This window comes from Marmota monax, unplaced genomic scaffold (genome assembly GCF_021218885.2).
Source record: "Marmota monax isolate L192 unplaced genomic scaffold, Marmota_monax_Labrador192_F-V1.1 WCK01_AAM20220418_F8-fsc00102, whole genome shotgun sequence".
NCBI lineage: Eukaryota > Metazoa > Chordata > Mammalia > Rodentia > Sciuridae > Marmota > Marmota monax.
The window spans coordinates 1462889-1484077 of record NW_026692494.1 but is presented as its reverse complement, the minus strand read 5'-3'; the positions used below and the strand labels follow the sequence as shown (position 1 = coordinate 1484077).

Here is a 21189-nt window from a genome sequence, read left to right as displayed (position 1 = left end):
CGAGAAGTGTAAGGGAGGTGATGAACACTTACAAATCACTTGGCAAGTGTCATGTTTAATTCTGTAAAGTCCTATTTACTTACAACACGGCTGTTCTGCAGGTGGCGTAGCCGGCTCCGCTACCGCCCTGGCTGGCGAAGGGGCGGAGCCGGGGCTGGGGGCGGAACCAGGACGCGGCAGGGGCGGGGCCACCAGCCGCGGCGCCGCGGGGCCTGTACCGCCCAGGACGTCCCCGTCGCCTCCGGCCCCGCCTCCCGGGGCGGGACGTGCACGCCTATTGGCTAGTGCAGTTGAGAGGCGGTCGTCATTGGCCCGCGGCGCTGTCGGCTTGGCGGGCGGTGCCCGGACGCAGGTGCCGGCCGAAGCCGAGCGAGCGGCGCAGACGGGCCGGGCCGGGCTGGGACCCGGGCCAGGGCGAACTGAGGGGCCTGCGCGGCCGCCCGGCCCGGCCGCGGATCAGGTAAGTACGGGCCTGCAAGTAGGGTCAGAGTACGAAGACGGGTCCCAGATCCTGGGTTCGAGGCCCGAGGTGGGCCCCCCGGGCGGGACAGGCTCGGACCCTTGGCCTCATCCTTCCCCTGGGACGCAGGGACATTAACTTCCATCTCAGAGCCTCGGGAGGCCTCTGGGCCTCGTCACACAGTAGGAGCCTCTTGGAGCCTCTGTTTCCCATTCTGTGAAATTGGGTCATCCCAGCGCCAATCTGATTCAGGAGGTTGATGATGAGTAAAGCGCCTAGCACACAGTAGGCAGTCAATCAATAAGTGGCTGATGTCCTTCCCTAACCTTTTTTAGAGGGGCTTTGCGTGAAAAGTAGTAAATATTATAACGAGTCAGGCAGTGTGCATGAAGCTGCTCGGACAGAGTGCACTGTGCTGAAATGGTGCACAAAACAGGGTCGGCAGAAATTACATGAGTAGCTGCTCTTCAGTTCTGCAGGAACCGGAGTAGGTGTAAGTGCTAGAAATGGTTCCTGTCATAGATGAGGAAGTCAAGGGTCAGAGAAGTTAAGTCTCTTGCCCAGGGTCACACAGGAAATAAGAAGTAGAGCTGGGATTACAATCTCGCTGATGCAGGGCCATGGAAGTGCTGAAGGGCACACAGGAGATTCTCTATCGTGAGTGATGAGGAATGAATGCATTTGGACAGCTTCTACATTTATCCTAAAAAACAATAATGGTGAGCCCTGCCAAGACTGGAGCATTTACCATGTTCCAGGTGCTGACTGTTTTCTCTCATCAAATCTTCCCAACAGCTCTGATGATGGTAATTATATTAGAGCTAATATTTATTGACTTCTTATTTACTGGTTGACAAGCTAGGTATCATTATGGACCTACCATTTTACAGATGAGAAAATTGAGTCTAAGACAGGGATATAGCTGCTCAAGATCACACTGTGGGGATTTAAGGCCCTCTGATTGCTCTTTCTTCAATTTCCTGCCTTTTGGAAAAGGAGGTCAGGCAGGCATGGAAAAGATTGGGTGCCCCAGTGTCATTCCAAGCAGGCCTAGCCAAAGGTAGGCTAGGCCTGGAGGCTTCTTCTCAGGAGATCCCTCTGCAAACCTAGTCTACTAGCTCCATCATATTTGACAGAGGGGAAAGATGAGGTCCAGAGAAGTAAAGTAACTTGAACTAGGGTCCACAGCATTAGTGGTAGAATCATGATTTAAAGAACCAGGTCTCTTAAGGCCCAGACCCACTCACGACTAAATTCAAATCCTAGCATTGTTTCTTCCCTGGGCTAGTAGGTGTTCCCCTTTGAGCCTTAGCCTCCTCCGTGGCTGAATGGAGGTAATTATTGAACTTATGCCATAGGTTTGTTGTAAAGATTTTATGAAACCCATTTCCTGGGCACTGGGCCTAGTTTGCCCAAGATATTCTGTTAATTTCAGCAGCTCCAGAGCTAAGTCTAACCTGCAGCCTCCCTATTCTTCTATCTATTTTCAAGTTTGACCCCTTTTAAGTCCAAGCTTGTATGGTTTTCATGGACCTATAGCCTCTGAACCTCACCCTGGGGGCTAGCAGGCCAGGGCCTGAGGGTCACAAGATCATGTTCTTACTTACAGTCTGTGCTGAGAAACAGATACAGCAACAGTGTGTGCACAGCTCTCTGCCAGACACAGGGTCGGGAACTTGGGGACTGCAGGGATCAAGTCTGACCAAATCTATACTTCCCAGAGTTCACTGAGGTGTGGGATGACAGAGATGGTTAAGCAGGTTGAACAAATAGCCTGTTTCAGAGAGGGTTTCATGCCATGAGGGTAGTAGTATGGACATCAGTGGCAGGGAAGGGTTCTCCAGGGAGGTGACCTTTGAAGGGGACACTTCTAAGAACTGTTTTGAGTTTAATGAGATGGTAGATTGCTTGGCACAGTGCCCAATCCTTGGTAAACCTTAACTGTTATTGTTATTTTGGTGATTTATGGGCCTGGTGTTAACAGATTTACCAGTTTGTTGCCCCCTGTCCCCAAGTCTGATAGTACTAATCTACAGGAGCTATGATGACTCTTGTAATGCCCAGCTGTACAGAGAAATGCTAAGACTGACCCTTGAAGGAGCAAAGGATTGGACTGCTTTCCACATGCATTCATTCGCCTGGAGGGTCCAGCAGCTTTTCCGCTGATCTCTGAGCAGGAGTTGGGCTGTAAGCACTTGGGAGGGACAGCAGTGTACAAACATGTTGGGCCTGCCCAAGGGATGTTATCTCAGACATGCAGCCTTCCTCCCAGGCTTCTCCTGCCTTCAGCTGATAACTTGCTTATCTGGCCACAGTGGCCCAACTGTGGAGGCTCAGGCATGTTGGGTTTTGGGCTGAGCTGTTCAGAGGGCACTGTCTGCCAGCAGACGGACTGTTGCAACCCCAAAAGTCAATCAATGTATGTGGATTTTACTCCTCTCTTTGGGTCTCAGACTTTGACAGGCAGTAGCTGGTCAAAGCTGACTTGGGATAGAGGGGTTACTTCAACAAGTGCCCAACTGGCTGCTCAATTGGTTTCTGAATACTACATGGGTTGCTTCAGGCTCTGGACCTTAGCTCATGGAGACAAAGTCCCCAGGTATTAGACAAGTTGGGAACAGATACTTGTACTGGCATCAAGGGACCCTCTCTAGAGACATCTGTTACTTTCATGATATTCTCAGAGGGAAGCATGCATAGGGATCTGGAAGCCCTATTTCAAGTCTCGCGCGAGCAGTGGGGAGACTACCTATGCTTCCTTTTTGCTATTGAGACTGTGGGGCAGAGGTTAGAATTCTGCTGCAGTCACCAGAACAGACTTCAGAATTACTACCCAAGGCTCCAACTGTTCCCATAGACTCCCCTTGGGGACCAAGGCATAGCTCAGAGCTACTGGTCTGGTGGGGTCAAAGGTTACCACCATCCTTTCTAGCCTGTGTCACTTCCTTGGTGACCTGAGGTTTCAAGGTATGTACAGCCTGACAAAAGGCCATGAGCCAGCAGGACACAGTGGCTCATGCCTCTAATCCCAGCAACTCAGGAGGCTGAGGCAGGAGGCTCACAAGTTCGAGGCCAGCCTGCACAACCTAGCAAGACTCTGTCTCAAAATAAAAAGTGCTGGGACTGTAGCTCAGTGGTAATGTGCTTGCCTAGCATTTGTGAGGTCTTAGGTGCTAAGTGCTAGCCCCCAAACCACATACACCCCAGAAAAGTTAAAAACACCATGAGGCGCTGGGGCTGGGGCTCAGTGGTAGAGCACCTGCCTTGCATGTGTGAGGCACTGGGTTTGATCCTCAGCAACACATAAAAATAAATAATTATGTCCATCTGCAACTAAAAAAATTTAAAAAACAAACAAAAAACACCATGACTAAGACGGGTCAAAATGACTCACCATTCAGGTCTGTGAGGCCAAGTTCCCAGCTCCGTTCTGTTCCAGTCAAAGGCTGGCTTCTTGCTCTGAGCTCAGCCCCATCCCCGGAGACCAAAACTAAGTGGTTAGCAGGCACAGGATAGTTCTGGTTCTGGAAAGAGCCAATCACAGGGCCTGGCACACAGTAGGCCCTCAATAAGTGTCAGATGGCATTCCCAAGTCTGTAAAGGTGATGTGTGTGGCTTTGAAGGTGAGGCCCGGCATGGCTTTTCCTAGGAAAGTGAGAGATAATGCAACCAAACGCCTAGTGTCTGCCTGGCCTGTGTGTGTCATCTCAGCATCTTCATGGTTCCCCCTTAAGGTTCCATTTTACAGATCTGGCAAAATGAGGTTCAAAGAGGCACATCTTTGTACATAGTTCCTAGAGCTAAGAGGGAAATTGAACCCTAGTCCACTGGGCTCATAACTTTGCCCTTAATCTTTCTGCTGACCTCTCAGGCTCCTGGGACCATGGGCCTCAGGCCCTGAGGACACAGGGCTCCCTGTGGCCATGACGACAGGTGACTGCTGCCACCTCCCTGGCTCCCTGTGTGACTGCTCTGGCAGCCCTGCATTCTCCAAAGTTGTGGAGGCCACAGGCCTTGGGCCACCCCAGTATGTGGCTCAGGTGACTTCCAGGGATGGCCGGCTCCTTTCAACTGTCATCCGGGCATTGGACACACCAAGGTAAGTGGTGACTGTGTAGTTCTTGGCCTTTGTCCCTTTTTCTCTCTGTGGTGAATGATTTCTTCCTAGTCTGAGGTCAGAAGTCCAACCACTGAAAACGGCCAGGCAGTGAATACACCAGAGACAAGAGCCTAAATGGTAATCACCACGCGGAAGCAGAAAGACAGGCTAGCCAGGTCTGATTGTTTAGGAAAAGCCAAAATTCCAGATTCTTTTTTTGTTTGTTTGGCAGGGCTAGGGGTCAAGCCTGGGGTCTCACATTTGCTAGGCAAATGTTCTACCACTGAGCTACATCCCCAGCCCAAACTCCAGATTCTTATGCAGAATCTGAAGGTTATGTGTTGGCAAGTAACTCCAGCTTATGGGAGCAGCGGAGGGAGCTTATAGGAGTATAGACTGCCCATGCACGTTGAGCGGACTCCTCTGTCTCTCTTGGAGTGTCCCCAGAGGTTATTTCACCACTGTGTCTCTGAAATGGGGATACCTTCAAGTTGGGGTTCTTCTGGGAATATGATGCCATGATCCCTAGAAAGTGAGGTTTGCTACTTAGTAAACATTTGATACAATGCACAGATGTTCCTTGATCAATAATGGGGTTACATTGTGATAAACCCACCATAAGTTGAAAATGTCACAAGTTAAATGCATTGTGCTGGGCGCAGTGGCACACACCTGTAATCCCAGTGACTTGGGAGGCTGAGGCAGGAGGATCACAAATTCAAAGCCAGACTCGGCAATGGTGAGGTGCTAAGCAACTCAGTGAGACCCTGTCTCTAAGTAAAATGCAAAATAGGGCTGGGGATGTGGCTCAGTGGTTGAGTGCCCCTGAGTTCAATCTCTGGTATCAAAATTATAATCATAATAATAAAATTTAAAAATATTTGTTGCATCCCCAACCTATTGAGCTGCGTCACTTAGAAAGAGTGTGCTCAGCACAGTAGAGTCTCTGTTGTTCACCACGGTAACCTGTGGCTGTCTAGGAACCACCGGTCACTGCTGCTGTCCAACATCGGGACAGAGACCCGGGAGAGATGAAAATGCAAAATTCAAATGATTATTTCTACTGAATGTGTACTGCTTTCACACCATTGTGAAGTTGCAAATTTTTAAATCAAACTGTTTTAAGTTGGGAACTATCTATATTTAAAACTCAGCATGAGGGGCCAGGGATTCCACTCAGTGGTCGAGTGTGTGTTTACCATGCGTGAGCCCTGGGTTCCATTCCCAGCACCAACAAGACAAAAGTAAAAGCAAAAACAAACCTCAGTGAGCCTCGTCTTCCTGACCTTCTATGAGCTCAACTTGTCTGGTTTGCCAATTTGTTATCAGTTCCAAGGAAAAGGATTATTTATTTATTTAGAGATACTACCTCACCATGTTGCCCAGGCTGACCTCAAACTCCTGGGTCAAGTGATCCTCCAAAGTAGCTGGGACTACAGGTGTGTTCCAGGGTGCACCCAGCTAGGAAGAGTTTTAAGGGAACCCCATGAACATTTATTTTGTTTTGGGGACTGGCTCAGCGGTAGAGCACTTGCCTAGCATGTGTGAGGCGCTGGGTTCAATCCTTATCACCACATAAAAATAAGTAAATAAAGGCATTGTGTCCAACTATAACTAACTAAATTAAAAATATATATATATGTATGTGTGTATGTATATATGTGTGTATATATATGTGTGTGTGTATATATTTAGTTAGTTGTAGTTGGACACATATGTGTGTGTGTGTGTGTGTGTGTGTGTGTCTGGGCACTCTATCATGGACCTATGTCTCCAGCCTTTTATTTATTGAGACAGGCTCTTGCTAAGTTGCTCGAATTTGTGATCCTCTTGCCTTAACCTCTGGTGATGCTGGGATTTCAGACATGTGCCACAGTACCCAGCTATTGACATTTAAATCTATTTTAACTCACTTAGATTTAAAATAGCCACCAAATTGGCTAGGGGAATAGAATTGTAAATTATTTTTCTTTCACTTTTTTAAGTTTTACATATTATATTTATTTCATATAATTTAATAAATAAGCTCCTTTTTTTAACTCGATTTTTTTTACTCTGGTAAAATACATAATACTATTCTTCTTACCACTCTAAATACTTTAAACATACAGTTCAGAGGAGTACTCGTTCACATTGTTGTTCAGCCATCCCCACCCTCCATCTGTAGAAGTCTCTCATCTTCCCACACTGAAACTGTCCAATTCAACAGGAACTCCCATCCCCTACCCCTGGCTCCCACCATACTACATCCTGTTCTGTGGATCCCATGATTCTAGGGGCTTCCTGTGTGTAGAATCACGCAGTACGTCCTTTGAGACTGGCTGGTTTCATTGAGCATCATGTTCTGAAGGTTCGTCCATGTTATACTGTCAGAATTCATTCATAAGCATTTTATGCAAAAAATAAAAATAAGTAGGAGTTGGGAGTACATCTCAGTGGTAGAGTGCCTGCATAGCATGTGAAGGTCCTATCCCTAGCACTGCAAAAACCAATTAGATAAAATTACAAGCAGCAAATAGAATCCTTGAATTGCCCTTGGAGGGGGAACTAAGGGCTGCTCCCTAAGTCTTCGCCTGGTGTCCCTTCCTTGTCTGAGCCCAGATCAGATCGGGTAGTCTCTTTCTGAGCTTCTGAGCGTTCTCTGAGGTTTTGGCTTACAAGTCTCCATTTCTGTTAGAAGCCCTGGGACTGGGTGTATATATAGCTCAGTGGCAGAACCTGAGATGAGCATGCTCAGGCCTGGGGTTCTGTCCCCAGCAGCACATACATATAAAAAAGAAAGGAGGTAGAAAGGGGCTTGTGCTGGTAGAGCCAGGCGGGGAGTAAGGAGACCCTTGTTGGGCTCCAGGCCTTCCAGCCAGAGCTGCCAGGGCAGGGCAGTGGGGAGGAGGCCTACTGCAGCAGAATGTCCCCATGTAGGATTTCTGAGGAGCTGTGTATGTGGACAGTGCTGATCCAGTGAGTGACCCCCACTTGGCCTGCTCTCCTGTTTTTTGGTACCAAGGATTGAGCCCAGGGCACTTAACCCCTGAGCCACAACCCTAGCCCTTTTTAAAAATTTTGAGACAGGGTCTCACTAAGTTTCTGAGGCTGGCCTTGAACTTGAGACCCTCCTGCCTCAGCTTCCTGAGTCCATGGGATTACAGGCTCCACTCTCCCTTTTGCACCTGGGAAAACTGAAGCCTCAAGGGAGATGGACACCTGCCAAGGTCACTGAGTGGAACTGAGGCTCGAACCCAGGGCTGCACCTTCTCCTATGGTTCTGAGAGACCCTAGTGAGCAGTCTGGCAGTTCTTGCTCTTGTCCTTGGTCAACTTGTACTGCTTCTCGGGTCCTGTCCAATTGGTATGCGACTGGTGGTCAGGACAGCATGGCACCTTGAGACCACAGGGCCCTCCCGGGTCTGCCCATTGGCTTCATTGCCTGCGGTGCAGTTCAGCTCTCCGAGGGTCTCCTTCTCCATCTCCCATCTGCCTTTGGAAGCAGCTCAACTCAAGCCTGTCCAGCCAGGGGAGAGGTGCTCCATCCAGACCTCCATAGAGCAAACGCCCCTGTTTGTCCAAAGGTCAGCATTCAGGAATGTGACCTTCCTTCCAGCCTCCTGACCAGTCCTCCCAGGGGTAAACAGGGGTCCTTCCCTGCTGCTGGATGGCCCTGGGCTTGGCAGAGGCTGCAGACAGCTGGTTACCATCCTGTTGCTGATTCCAAAACTTCTCCTGGGGAGCTTCTGCTTGCTACTGAGAGCAGCAAGCACAGGACTCAAAGATATCATACCCAGCACCTTTGCCAGTTCCATGACTGTAAATATGCAGCCTTCATATGTCTTCAAGTAGACCCCGAATCCTGGGGGCACATGGCAAAGATCTTGGCAGAGGTTAATCAGGGCTGAGAGTTTTGGATTCAGAAACCTGCAGAGATCAAAGAAGAAGGTCTAAGGAGGAACTGTTTCCAAGACCCAGGACAGTCCCCACAGGCTTGGGTATAGCATCTAGGTGCCTTTTGCCTCTCTGTACCTTGGGCTGTCTGCCCCACAGGCTGTGAGTGAGCCTAGCCCCTTCTGGAAGCTGCCTCAAGCATTTTGGCATCCCCAGCCCTCTGCCTGCCCTCTTCCCTGGGACTTTCTCTGTCACTCACACTGACCTTTCCTTGCTCCTGGAGTGCTCCCTGGGCAGCTCCACCAGGTCTGTGGATGTCTCAGCCGCTCTTCCATCCCATTGTCTTCTCAGCTATGTTCCTTGCATTATTACCCTGCCAGAATTTCATGAACAAAGCCCATTTCTCTTGCCTGTCATTTGCAGAAGGCAGTGTTGCAAAGCAGCCTAGTGTGCCCAGGCCCTGGAGCGAGACTTCTTGGTTCAAATCTGGCTTTGTAGATGTCTAGCTGTGAGTTCACATGATCAAGTCAGAACGCCTCAGCTTACCATCTGTAAAATGGGGGCCAAACCAAATGAATACTGCCATAGTGAATTTTCTGTTGCTGTGACCAAAATACCTGACGTGAACAACTTAGAGGATAGATTTATTGTGTCTTAGTTTCGGAGGTTTCAGTCCATGGTCAACTGGCCCCACTGCTTTGGGCCTGAGGTGACCGTAGGATATCATGGTAGAAGGGTGTGGCAGAGGGAAGTTGTCAGGTCCTAGCAATTGGGAAGCAGAGAGAGACAGAGCAAGGAAGGGACCAAGATCAGCATGTACCCTTCTAAGCTGGGCGCCGTGGCGCACGCCTGTACTCCAGTAGCTCAGGAGGCTGAGGCAGGAGGATCATGAGTTCAAAGCCAGCCTCAGCAACTTAGTGAGGTCCTATGCAATTTAGCAAGACCCTGTCTCTAAATATTAAAGTATTGTCCAGGAAGGCCCCCCCCCACAGGTGACCTACTTCCTCCACCTAGGTCCCACCTCCTGTAGTTTCCCCGCCACTTCCCAGTAATGTCATTGAATTTTGAATCCATCAGTAGATTAATACACTGATGTGATTAGAACCCTCAGGATCCAATCATTTCCCAAAAGTCCCAGTCTGAGCATGGCTGGAATGGAGACCAAGTCTTCAACACATGAGCATTCAGGGGACAGTGCAGATCTGAACTGTAACAAGCACTTTCCTTACCAGCTCATTGTGAGAATGAGACAAATTAATCCTGATGTTGCCCTTAGAATAGTGTCTAGTTCACAGTAAGTGCTCAATCAATTTTACTTTATTTATTTGTTTATTTTTTTTGTACCAGGAATTGAACTCAGGGCACCTGACCACTGAGCCACGTCCCCAGCCCTATTTTGTATTTTATTTAGAGATAGGGTCTCACTGAGTTGCTTAGCACCTTGCTTTTGCTGAGACTGGCTTTGAACTTGTGATCCTCCTGCCTCAGCCTCCCCAGCTGCTGGGATTACAGGTGTGCACCACCGTGCTGGATCCCCTTTTTGTTTTTTCTGAATGCCCTTCCAGAGTTTTACAGGATTTCCCAGAACAAACTACAAACTGAGATTTTTGCCACTTCCGCTTCCCTGAGTTGGTTTCTGGAGAGGGCTTGTCTCCTGGGAACTTCTGTGTGGGGGGGGTTGGGGGCAGGATCAGGGTATGGGTTTGGAAAGGAGCAGGCCTTTTGCCCTTTACTAGAGAGAATAGCAGCTTGGGGCTAGGGCTGACCAAAAGCAGATGTACTGAGCTCTTTTGAAAGCAGCCAGGCCCCACCCCATAGCAGGAAAGCCTGAGAAAGGGACCGAAAACAGTTTCCGAGGGAAACTGGCTTATCTGGAAAACAGCTCTCCTACTCAGCGTCCTTTGTGTGTTCCTGACAACCTCTGCTTCTGGGCCGCAGTGTTTGGAAAACAATGACTCATGCCTGGATGGCCTCTGGGCTCACTGAGGCCACACCTCTGCCTCCCTAGCGGCCTCAGGAAGGACCTAGCCTCCCCAGAGACAAGGTGGGGGCTGGAGACTTTCCCAAGGTAGCTCTCTGTGGGTGGCTTTATCTGTTTCCCCCCCTCACAGGGGCAGAGGAGCCCACGAGCAATTCTCTAGGGATACACAGGTTTCTTAGGCTGTGTGGCCTCAGGTGCGGTTATATCCAGGGTTTCTAAAGATGTCTTTAATAATCTGCCTTTCCCCTCCAGGCGTGGTGGCACACGCCTATAATCCCAGTTACTCTGGAGGCTGAGGCTGGAGGAGCCATGTCAAGGTGCAGGCAGCAAGTTCAAGGTCAGCCTGGGCAACTTAGTGAGATCCTGCCTCAAAATAAAAATAAAAAGGGCTGAGATGCAGCTCAGCAGTGAGCAGCCCCAGGCTCAATCCCCAGTGCTGATGAAACAGAGTAAAAAGGGAGTCCTCTTGCCTGGTCTTGGCGCTCCTTCCCTCTGTGCTGGCATCGGTCAGCTCTAAGCTACTGCCAGCCTTGCTGTTTGGTGTTGGAGGGGGTGGTAATTTTAGAGATTGATTCTTGGTGGCTCTGATTGCATCACATGAGCCCTCCTCTGAGTCAGTCCCCCGACAACATGGGATGTATGATGTTCTCATTGGTCAGGCCTAAGGTCATCAAGATGTCATCAGCTCTGCCCTGGTCCTTGAGGACCAACAGTTGAGGGTGGTATTACAGGAGGAGAGAACTTTGGGCAGGCAGGTACTCAAGATACTCACCTTGGGCCTACAATGCCCCAGGAGTTCTGGGAGGGAGTACATCCTTCCCGCTGTGGGAGTCTGAGAAGGCTTCCAAAACAGGAGGCTGTTTGGAGCTGGGTATTGAAGGATGAATAGGAGTTCCACAAATGCCAATGCGGGGCAACGATGAGTTCGTGATCTAAGAGTGTGCAGTGAAGCAGGTGTAGTCATGAAGCCCGGTCATTGCTCATGGGTCCTATCTCTGTAATCCAGTGACTGTCCCTTCTGCCGGATCTGCCATGAGGGAGCAAATGGGGAGAGCTTGCTGTCCCCATGTGGCTGCGCCGGCACACTGGGCGCCGTGCACAGAAGCTGCCTGGAGAAGTGGCTTTCCTCATCCAACACCAGCTACTGCGAGCTGTGCCACACGGAGTTTGCAGTGGAAAAGCGGCCCAGACCTCTCACAGAGGTACCCTTGGGAGCCTGAGCAGGGGAGGGGAGGAAAGGAGGCCTGGGGCACAGATGGGGGCTGCCCTGGGGAATCAGCTTCTCCCTGGGTGAGCCTCCCTACTGCCTTCTGGGCAGACTCTGTGGATGGGGCTGGGGGACCAAGCCTGAGGTTGCAGGTCCACTGTGCCTGCTCCCTGATCAGGTTCACTCTGTCACTAGCAGGCACTCCTTGAGCACCTCCAGTGTGCCCACTGCCTGTCGGGTGCTGGGGACCCAGCCACTGACAAAGGCCCATTTGGCCAGTGCTCATAGAGACGAAAGTCTAGGCAATCAATGACTTGGCCCGAAAGTGTGTTGCAAAGGGTAGGGCACGTAGGGGACAACAACTTGGGGGTCAAGAGAGGCCTTGACAGGAGGTGAACCCCAAACTAAGACCTGAGGGAGGAAAGAGCCCAGGGAAGGGTGGTGCCAGCAGAGGGCACAGCAGGTGTGAGGGACCCAAGGCCAAGCCGATTTCAGTACTCCCAGCAAAGCCTGAGTGGCTGGAGTGGGTCGAGTTAAAGGAGGAGCAGAGTGACCTAGGAGGAAGTGGCTGCAGCCACACCAGGCTGTGTGACCTGCACCCAGACACTTAGGTTTTAGCCTGAGTGTGACAGTCAGATTAAGGCAGGACACTCCCAGGCGTGGTAGTACCTCACTGCTGCTGCTCTCCTTGAGCCTGCCTGGGTGCTGCCCAGCCTGGCGTGGGGTGGCTGAGAACTGCAGAGTGGATGTCACTGGGCTGGAGAGGGAAGAGCAGAATCTAACCCTGAGAATGAGGAGGCTCCCTAGAGTAGTCAGGGCCATCGCAGTAAGCTCGGGAGTCTGTGGGACCCCAGAAAGACAATGGGAGGGAAGGTCCAGTTCTTGCCTGAACACCCCTCTTGTTCCTCTTTGGTCCTCATTTTCCAGCTGAATAGTACTCTTCTCCAGTGCACCTTGTCTAGGCCTCCCATGCCTACCTCAGGGCCTTTGCACCCGCTGTTCTTTAATGGGGAGCTCTGTACCCGACTGCCATTCTTTTGCTCATTCCAATCTCCTCATCAAGGCCTTCTCTTCCCTGAGTATCCATCCCATTCATACTTTCCCTGTTTGCAAGGGAAAGCAGGGACCCTCTCTGTCTCACTCACTGAATTTTGTGAACAGTGCCTATCTCTCTTGGTCCATGATTGCAGAAGACAATGTCAGATGGTGGCCAAGCGTGCTGGGCCCTGGAGCACCACTTCCCGGGTTCCAGTCCTAGCTGGCTTTGTGGACCCCAGGTTGAATATCCCTTATATGAAATGCTTGGATGGGATCCAAGTCAAAGTATGACATTCAGTTGTGTTTCATATATACCTTATACACATAACCTGAACTTCATTTTATATAACATTTTGAATAATTAAATGCATGAAACAAAGTATCACGGTATGTAACTTTTCACTTATGGCAACATGTCCCCACACAAAAAGTTTCAGAATTTGGAAGATTTTGGATTGTAGATTTTTGGATTAGGGAAAGCTATATAGCTGTATTAATTTGCATAAACGAATTAACCCCTCCATGTCTGTTTCCCTTTCTGTAAAATGGAGGCAAAAGTGACTTGTGGTTTACCATTGCTCAACAGCTAGGCACACACCTAGATAGGCGCACACCTGTGATCCCAGCTACTGGGGAGCCTGAGGCAGGAGGATCATAAGTTGGAAGCCAGTCTGGGCAACTTAAGAGACCCTGACTAAAAATCAAAAGGGCTAGGGATGTGGCTCAGTGGCAGAGTGCTTCTGGGTTCAATCCCCAGTCCCTAACAAACAAACAAAGGTAGCATGGAGGCTGGTCCAGGCGGGGCCACCTCTGGCCCCTTGGCCACTCTCTCCACACCCGGCTTCTCCTCATCTTGCTCCCTGCAGTGGCTGAAGGACCCAGGGCCTCGGACAGAGAAGCGGACGCTGTGCTGCGACATGGTGTGCTTCCTGTTCATCACACCACTGGCTGCGATCTCAGGCTGGCTGTGCTTGCGCGGAGCCCAGGACCACCTCCGGCTCCATAGTCGGCTTGAGGCCGTGGGGCTCATTGCCCTCACCATCGCCCTGTTCACCATTTACGTCCTCTGGACGCTGGTGAGTGCTGTCAGCCAGGGAGCAGGCAACTGGGGGGCTCCAGCTACGAGCAGTGGGGCCAGGGGTTTGGTCAGTGACTTGGGAGTCTTCTGTGCAGGTGGCCCTGGGTGGAAGCTTCCCCTGAGCTCACCCTGCATCTCGTGAAGCTCCAGATTCTGAGCATGGCAAAGGTCCACGGAAGCCCCAAGCCAAGCATGAGCCTTCTGCTTCAAAGGCGTAGGGGCATCTGATCACCATTCCTGAGTGGAGTCCTTAAGCTCCAAGTCAGAGAGTGGGCACGGGCCACGGAGGGAGGAGCAAAGGTTGAGCAAGAGGCAGGGATGTGATCCCAGCTCCTCGGGGCTGAGGGAGGAGAGTTGTCTGAGCCCAGGAGTTCAGAGCCAGTGTGTCCAACACAGTGAGAGTCCATCTCATCCCTCAGCCATAACCGTTGTTGTTCAACTGTGGGGCAGTCTCCTCCATAAATGTTTTTCAGCCTCGGGGTGTAGCTTGGAGGTAGTTCCGTCCCCCAAAACAAAAGAGGTCTTTTTTCTTTTAAGAGATGGGATCTCACTGCATTGCCCAGGCTGAACTTGAACTCCTGGGCTCAGTGCCTCAGACTCTGGAGCACCTGGGACTATGGGTGCATACCAGCATGCCTGTTTTCCAGAAGTAGATGTTAGTGTATCCACCAGCATATACAAGTCACGTGCTGCATAACAACATTTCTTTGGAGAACAGAACACATGTATGACTATGGTCCCATAAGCTTACATTGCCTAGTTACACTATACCTGCCTTAGATTGTGTCAGCCCACTCGAAGATGCTTGCCCAGTGACAACACTACCCACTGATGCATTCTCAGGACGTATCCCTATTGTTAAGTGACACAGGATTGTATTTTTTTTTTTTTTATACAAATAGGTTGAAACTGGCCATAGGTACTGTTTTGCTTCTTTTTCTACTTTGCTAACATCCTTTAGAAAAAAATGCAGCCTCCCAGCAGTCGTTCATTTTATGGGTGTACTATATTTACCTAACCAATCCCTTTTGACAGACACTGGGATTCTTTTCAGTGTTTGTGTGTCCCTTTCCCTCCACTCCTTTTTTTTTTTTTTTCTCTTATGAACAGTGCTTTGGGCACCACCTGTGCAATTATTTCCTTGTTTATTCTTGGTTGTTCTGTCTGTGGAATCCAGAGCCTCATTCATGCTAGGCAAGCGCTCTTCCATAGAGCTACACCCCAGCCCTGCATATATTTCTTTCTTTTTTTTTTCATTCTCAATTATTTTATTTTTATTTATTTTTAAATATTTATTTTTTAACTTTAAGTGGACACAGTATCTTTATTTTATTTTTATCTGGTGCTGAGGATTGAACCCAGTGCCTCACGTATGCTAGGTGAGCGTGCTACCACTTGAGCCATATCCCCAGCCCCTCTCAATTATTTTAATGGACATTTCGGAACTAAACATGGTACATTGCCCGGTAACAACATAAGATGATGGTGATATCATTAATAAAGTCAATTGATACTACATATCTGAAATTATAGAGGGGATTTGTTTCCCAACACTTTGGCATCACTATTTCATTTGAAGTCCCCCTCCTGCTAACATACGCTGTCTGCAGATCATGTTTCCAGCTCCATTTTATAGATTCTAACAAAGATTCCAAGACAATGATTTGACCCACGACTCTCACATATCTGATTCCTAGTTTACTGCTTCTTCTACCCCTTTCAACAAAAATATGATTCAAGTATCAGTGATGTGTCTTCTGCCTCTTCTATTCCTGAGTATAACTGCTCTATCTTTTCAACCAACAATAACTATATAAGTAATTTCATGTGGCTTTTATAAAAAGAGAAATGGGACAAGGTAGTAAATAACTTTGCTTATATTTCTTGAGAACTTGCTTGGTCAAAGGGTATAAACCACTGACATTTTTTAATTTTGAAACACAGACTTTATTTTTTAGAGTAGTTTTTTGGGCTGATAGAAAAATTGAGCAGAAAATACTGGAATTTCTACATATAAATTTTGTCCCCACAACTTGTGCAGTGCGCGTCCCGCCCCGCCCCCCCCCCCCCAAACCAATGTCAGCATCTTGCACTGAGTGGCACATTGATGCCAGGACATATACATATCACCCAGAGTCCATAATTCACAGTAGAGCTCACTCCTTGTACATTCTATGACCTTGACAAATATATGGTGTTTCCTCCTTTCTAGTATCACAGACTGTATCTTTTTTTTTTTTTTTTTTTTAGTACCAGGGATTGAACTCAGGGGCACTCAGCCACTGAGCCACATCCCCAGTCCTATTTTGTTTTTTTATTTGGAGACAGGGTGTCACTGAATTGCTTAGCTTCTCACTTTTGCTAAGGCTGACTTTGAACTCAGGATCCTCCTATCTCAGCCTCCTGAGCTGCTGGGATTACAGGCGTGGCCACTGCACCAGGCTCAGAGTATATCTTCATTGCCCTAAAAATCCTCTGTGCTCCACCTATTCAGCCCCTCCTCCTTCCCCACAGATTTTGGCAACCATTGGTCTTTTTACTCTCTCCGTAGTTCTGCCTTTTCTACAATGTCATAGAGTCATACAGGTACATAGCCTTTTTCAGATGGGCTTCTTTCAAGTAGTCATGTTCATTTAAGGTTTCTCTGTGTCTTTATGGTTCGATGGCTTACTTCTTTCTAGCACCGAATAATATTTCATTGTCTGGATGCACCACCATTATTGAGGAACATCTTCGTTGCTTCCAAATTCTAGTGATTTTGTGACTGATTGACATTAATCCCTTGCAAAAGGCTGAATTACTGCACTCCTACCAGACACAGAAAGGGAGTGCCTTGCTTCCTGCTGGGGTGGGTAGGGTCTCTCATTTTTTAGGATTGAAGCTCAAGCAGAATATCCCAGGAGAGCCAGTGGGTGATTGTGTGCACAGCCTGCTGGCTGTGCTCCTGAAAATGGGAGCTGGACCCTGGATCAGGCTAAGGCAGGTGTCATGGGGCCCTTTTCCTCCCTTGGGGGTAGGGGCTGCCTTGTCCTGCCCACCCACTACAGAACTGCCCTGCAGGTCTCTTTCCGCTACCATTGCCAGCTGTACTCTGAGTGGAGAAGGACCAACCAGAAAGTCCGCCTGAAGATCCGGGACACAGATGGCTCCGAGGATTCCCACCACTCCCCGCTGGCAGCTGGACTCCTGAAAAAGGTGGCAGAGGAGACACCTGTGTGAAGGCCAGGCTGAAGGGGCCCTGTGGCAGAGATAGGCCAGAGGCAGCTGGTGATGCCCTGGTGTTTGGAAGGACAGAAACTGCCCGACCCTTCCTGCATGGCCAGAACGCTTCCTAGGCCAAGAGCCATGCCAAGTGGAGCCTATTCTATGATCCTATGTGAACATATTTTTAGGTTTTTTGCACACTGTTGTTCATGACAAGGACAGATGGACATGATCCTGAGCTTCAGATGGAGCAGGCACCCTGATCTCATTTGAGGTCCATTTGGCACCTCCTGGGCCAGCAGCTGTGGCCATGCATCAAGGGTGCCCACTGGGCTGGAAGGTCCCAGCTTTTCTTGCTTCCTTGCACCTGGCAGGCTCGCTCTCCTGGCACCCTTGACTTTATGAAGTTGCACTGAGTTTCAAAAACCCATCCCTGAATGAATAAAAGGAGCCCTTGCTGGACAAAATGGACTCGTTACTTAAATTTCTAAGTCACTCAAAGTGAAAGACTCCATGGAGGTAAAGAATAAACAATGCTTGGCTTATTTTGAGGGATCCATTATGAAGCCCACAGGAAGAGGCAAAGTCTGATTTTTTAAGTGAAGAGCAGGTAGCAGGGTTATGTAATAAATGATTTTAAGAATCTATATGAGGCTGTGGCTGTGGCTCAGTGGTAGCTCATTTGCCTGGCATTGTGAGGCACTGAGTTTGATTCAGCACTGCATATAAATAAAAATAATAAAGATCTATCAAGAACTAAAAAATATTAAAAAAAATACATGTGGACCTGGGGCACAGCTCAGTGATAGAGTACATGCTTAACATGTGCAAGTCTTGGGCACCACCAAAAAGAAAAAATAACAGTTAAGAACAGTTTCCACTCATTTTGCATCTCCCATGCTTCAGATATTATACTGGGCCCTTTATGCTCACTAAGTAATCTTGATACTATCTGTACTTATGAGAGGTCACCATGGATGAGGTCCAGTTCTAAGCCTTCTCAGAAATCCTCCCTTTCTCTGATTCTTGCTATCACCCTCTGGGGTAGGAATAGCTATTATCTCCATTTTACAGGTGAGAAGACTGAAGCCCAGTGCAAGAAAACCTTTGAGGTTCTATAGCCTTAGGAAGCTGAGTTGGGAACCCTAGGTCTACAATGTCTCAGTGCTGAGCCTTGTGCCCCACCTTCCATAATGACTCAGGAAAGAAGTAGAATGTGGTCATGCTAATAACAGCACCTATTTCTGAGCGCTTTTTGCATGCCAAGCTTTATACATTCCAGGGCTTAACAGTGGCCTGCATTTAATGCTCAGAGAAGCCCCTAAATATGGGTTCTCTGGAGTCTCTTATTAACTCTACTTTCAGATGAGCAAATTGAGCATCAGAGCAATGGGGTCACTGGTTCAAGGTCAGACATCCCTGATGGATCTAGTACAGTGTCTGGCCCTTCTTATTGTGTTCTGCACAAATTCCTGCCTGATACATAGCTCACCCACAAAGAAAAACCTTTTCTGCCCTGACTGGGAGGGCAAGGGGAAGCTAGTTTTGCAAAGTGCATAGACCAAGAGGCTGGAACTTGCTTGGCCTGTAGAACAGAGTAGAGGACTTTGTGGCTGGAACAGTGTGATTAAGGGGCAGGGATCAGAGAGGTAGGCAAAGTATCCTAGGAATGGGTGGGTGGTGCACTGGTGGTCTGCAGAAACACAAGATCACTTCCAAACACATTAGCTCTGCTGGTCCTTGAGGGTGCCCCTCGCCTCAGCAATCTGCATAGTCTTGCACCTATTTCTCCTCAGGCCAGCTTTGGAGTGTGGTGCCCCAGGTATGCCAAGAAGAGAAAAAAGCCTTCGTACTTCTCTTCTAATAGTTTAAATTACATCGAGAAGAAAGTTTTAATGTGGTGTTAGCCTGTCTCTAAAAGTCCTCTAAACCTTCCAGGAACCTCCAGACAGAACTTTCGCTGTCCCTCTCCCCAGCTCTGGTTACAGAAAGCTGGGCGTGACTAGGTCCAGGTGTGTACACGTAGGTGTGAAGGGTAGACAGATGCTTCCCCTACAGGACTTGGAGCGCCTGCGGAACGTCGGGTAAGTGTTTTAAATCAAACTTGTTGCGTGAATGAATGAATCCAAAGCGGCCGGTCTGCGCTTGTGCCCGGCGGGGGCGTGGCCTGGCCAGAGGCGTGGCCCGGTGCAGGAGCGGAGGAAGCGCGAGCGGATCGTGTCGCGCGCAGGCGTTACTGGTCGCTCCGAGTCACGTGAGCGCGCAGGCGCAGCGCCGCGCAGCCCGCTCCCTCACACAAAGCCCAGACGCGGAGAAAATGGCGGCAGGGGTCGAAGCGGCGGCAGAGGTGGCAGCGACGGAGCCCAAAATGGAGGAGGAGAGCGGCGCGCCCGGCGTGCCGAGTGGCAACGGGGCTCCGGGCCCGAAGGGGTAAGTATTCCATGGGTCGTTGTCCCTGGGCGGGCTCCCTCGGGGCGGCCGGCAGCGGCTCCGTTAGGTCTGTTGGCGGCCTTTCCTCGGCGCGGCCTCGTCCCTGGACTTCCCCTGCCGAGTGCGGGGGTGGGAGGGGTGCTTAGGCTACGGGGAGGGGAGCCGCGCGGCCCTAGGAGCGCTAAAGGATCACCCCCTACCGGCAGGCGTCTCGTCTCCACTCCTGCCGTTCCCCGGGCCGGGTCCTGCGTCGCTAGCGAGGCCTCAGGCCGGGTCGCTGCGCGCGGGCGTGATGGCGCGGGCCCCGGAGCCGGAGAAGCGCCGAGTCCGAGGCCCGCCGCGACGCCCGCCTGTTGGTGACCTTGGACTCGTGGTTTGACTTCCCCCCCCGCCCCACCCCGGGTCTCAGTTTCCCGACCCGTGAAGTGGGGGAGGGGAGGGAGTGCGCGCGCAGGGCCTCGCGCGGTCATTCCCGGTAAACGGCAGCCGAGCGGGGGAGGTGTCGCCAAGGGCCGCGCGGCCGTGGCCAGCTCTTGTCCCCCCCCCCCCCCAAGCTCGCAGACCGGGGTCCCAGCCCGGCGGGCAGAGTCCCTCGGAACTGGCCTTGGCTTTGGCTGGAGGCCGCCACCACCGCTCCGCGCGCCTTCTCCCCAGGTGCGCAGTAGGTATTAGTAGAAACCAGCAAAAAGCGGGAGAGAAACCTCTTTGGCGTTTCAGGGGAAACTGTTCCATTTTAGTGGGGAATCGCCCACTTCTAGACTCTCGTCACCTTTTCTAGTCCTATTTCGGGATTGTTTAGAATCCTTGTTTTTCCGAAGTTTCTTTAAAGGAGTAGAGCATCAACCTGTGCCCCGATGAAACGCACTCATTCAGATTACAATCACTTGACAAACGTGGAGGATGGGGAGGACTTAGGCACCATTGGATTTCCATTTCCGCCATTTATAATATTTGCTGTTTTCACTATTTTCAGGTGTGCATTTCAGTGGAGTTGAGTACATTCGTGATGTTGTGCAACTTCCACTGAATCCAGAACTTTCTCATCATCCCAAATATAAATGTAGCCATAAAACACACAATATTCCCCTCCTCCCCTTCCACACTGTCCCTGATAAGGCCTATTTTGTTTCTCTATGAATTTGTCTTCCCTCCACTTTTTGACCTGTGAGGCTTAATGAGTTTAGGAGGATCGAAAGTGAATGTAATTAAGCACTTAACCTTAGTGAGCATTCACCATATAAATCTGGAGAAAAATCCAGATTCTTTCTCTTTGATGAGAAAGAATGATGGGCAGAAACAAAATAATTATACTGTGGTTAACTGGTCCTGTAGAAATCTAGAGAAAAACGTATACATTCCTAGTACTTTACTTTGGAAGCTGAATAGCCATGCATTCCTTTCTTTCAGCTTTCTCCCCCTTTCCCACTGAGCTACATCCCAAGTCATTTTTATTTTTAATTTTGAGACAGGGGTCCCACTAGGTTGCTGAGTTTCGCTTCAAATTTACCATCTTGCCTTAGCCTCCCCAATCACAGGGATTACAGGCTTGCATCACTCCCACATCTGGCATGACAAAAGTTGTTGAAATTAAACTCTTTAGAGGCCCATATCTAGAGGTGTTATGCAGATTGACTTTTTTTTTTTTAAATTTTAATATTTATTTTTTAGTTCTCGGCGGACACAACATCTTTGTTTGTATGTGGTGCTGAGGATCGAACCCGGGCTGCACGCATGCCAGGCGAGCGCGCTACCAGTTGAGCCACATCCCCAGGCCCTGACTTTTTTTTTTTTTAATAAACTTTTTAAAATTGTTGATA

General features: G+C 49.6%; 2 protein-coding genes across 6 annotated transcripts in view; both read left to right on the top strand.

Moving 5' to 3' along the window:
- Window positions 1-21189, top strand: part of Hnrnpm (heterogeneous nuclear ribonucleoprotein M) — a 230330-nt gene that overhangs the window by 167676 nt on the left and 41465 nt on the right. For 2 of the 4 annotated variants that reach the window (XM_046443819.2, XM_046443814.2), the window contains exon 1: window positions 19215-19372. The exons of the other annotated variants lie outside the window; for them this stretch is intronic. In XM_046443819.2, the coding sequence (XP_046299775.1) occupies window positions 19260-19372 (113 nt within the window). In that variant the 5' untranslated portion in view covers window positions 19215-19259. Of the gene's footprint in view, window positions 1-19214; window positions 19373-21189 lie in introns of those variants that run through there. 4 annotated transcript variants of the gene reach the window in all.
- Window positions 329-17409, top strand: Marchf2 (membrane associated ring-CH-type finger 2). 2 transcript variants are annotated; one of them, XM_046443821.2, is made up of 5 exons: window positions 329-460; window positions 4332-4559; window positions 11422-11617; window positions 13527-13736; window positions 16823-17409. In XM_046443821.2, the coding sequence occupies exons 2-5, from the start codon at window positions 4384-4386 to the stop codon at window positions 16955-16957; spliced, it is 717 nt and encodes a 238-aa protein (XP_046299777.1). In that variant the 5' UTR covers window positions 329-460; window positions 4332-4383; the 3' UTR covers window positions 16958-17409. The 2 variants fall into 2 exon arrangements, with proteins under 2 accessions (XP_046299777.1, XP_046299776.1); XM_046443820.2 differs by having other exon boundaries at window positions 16799-17409.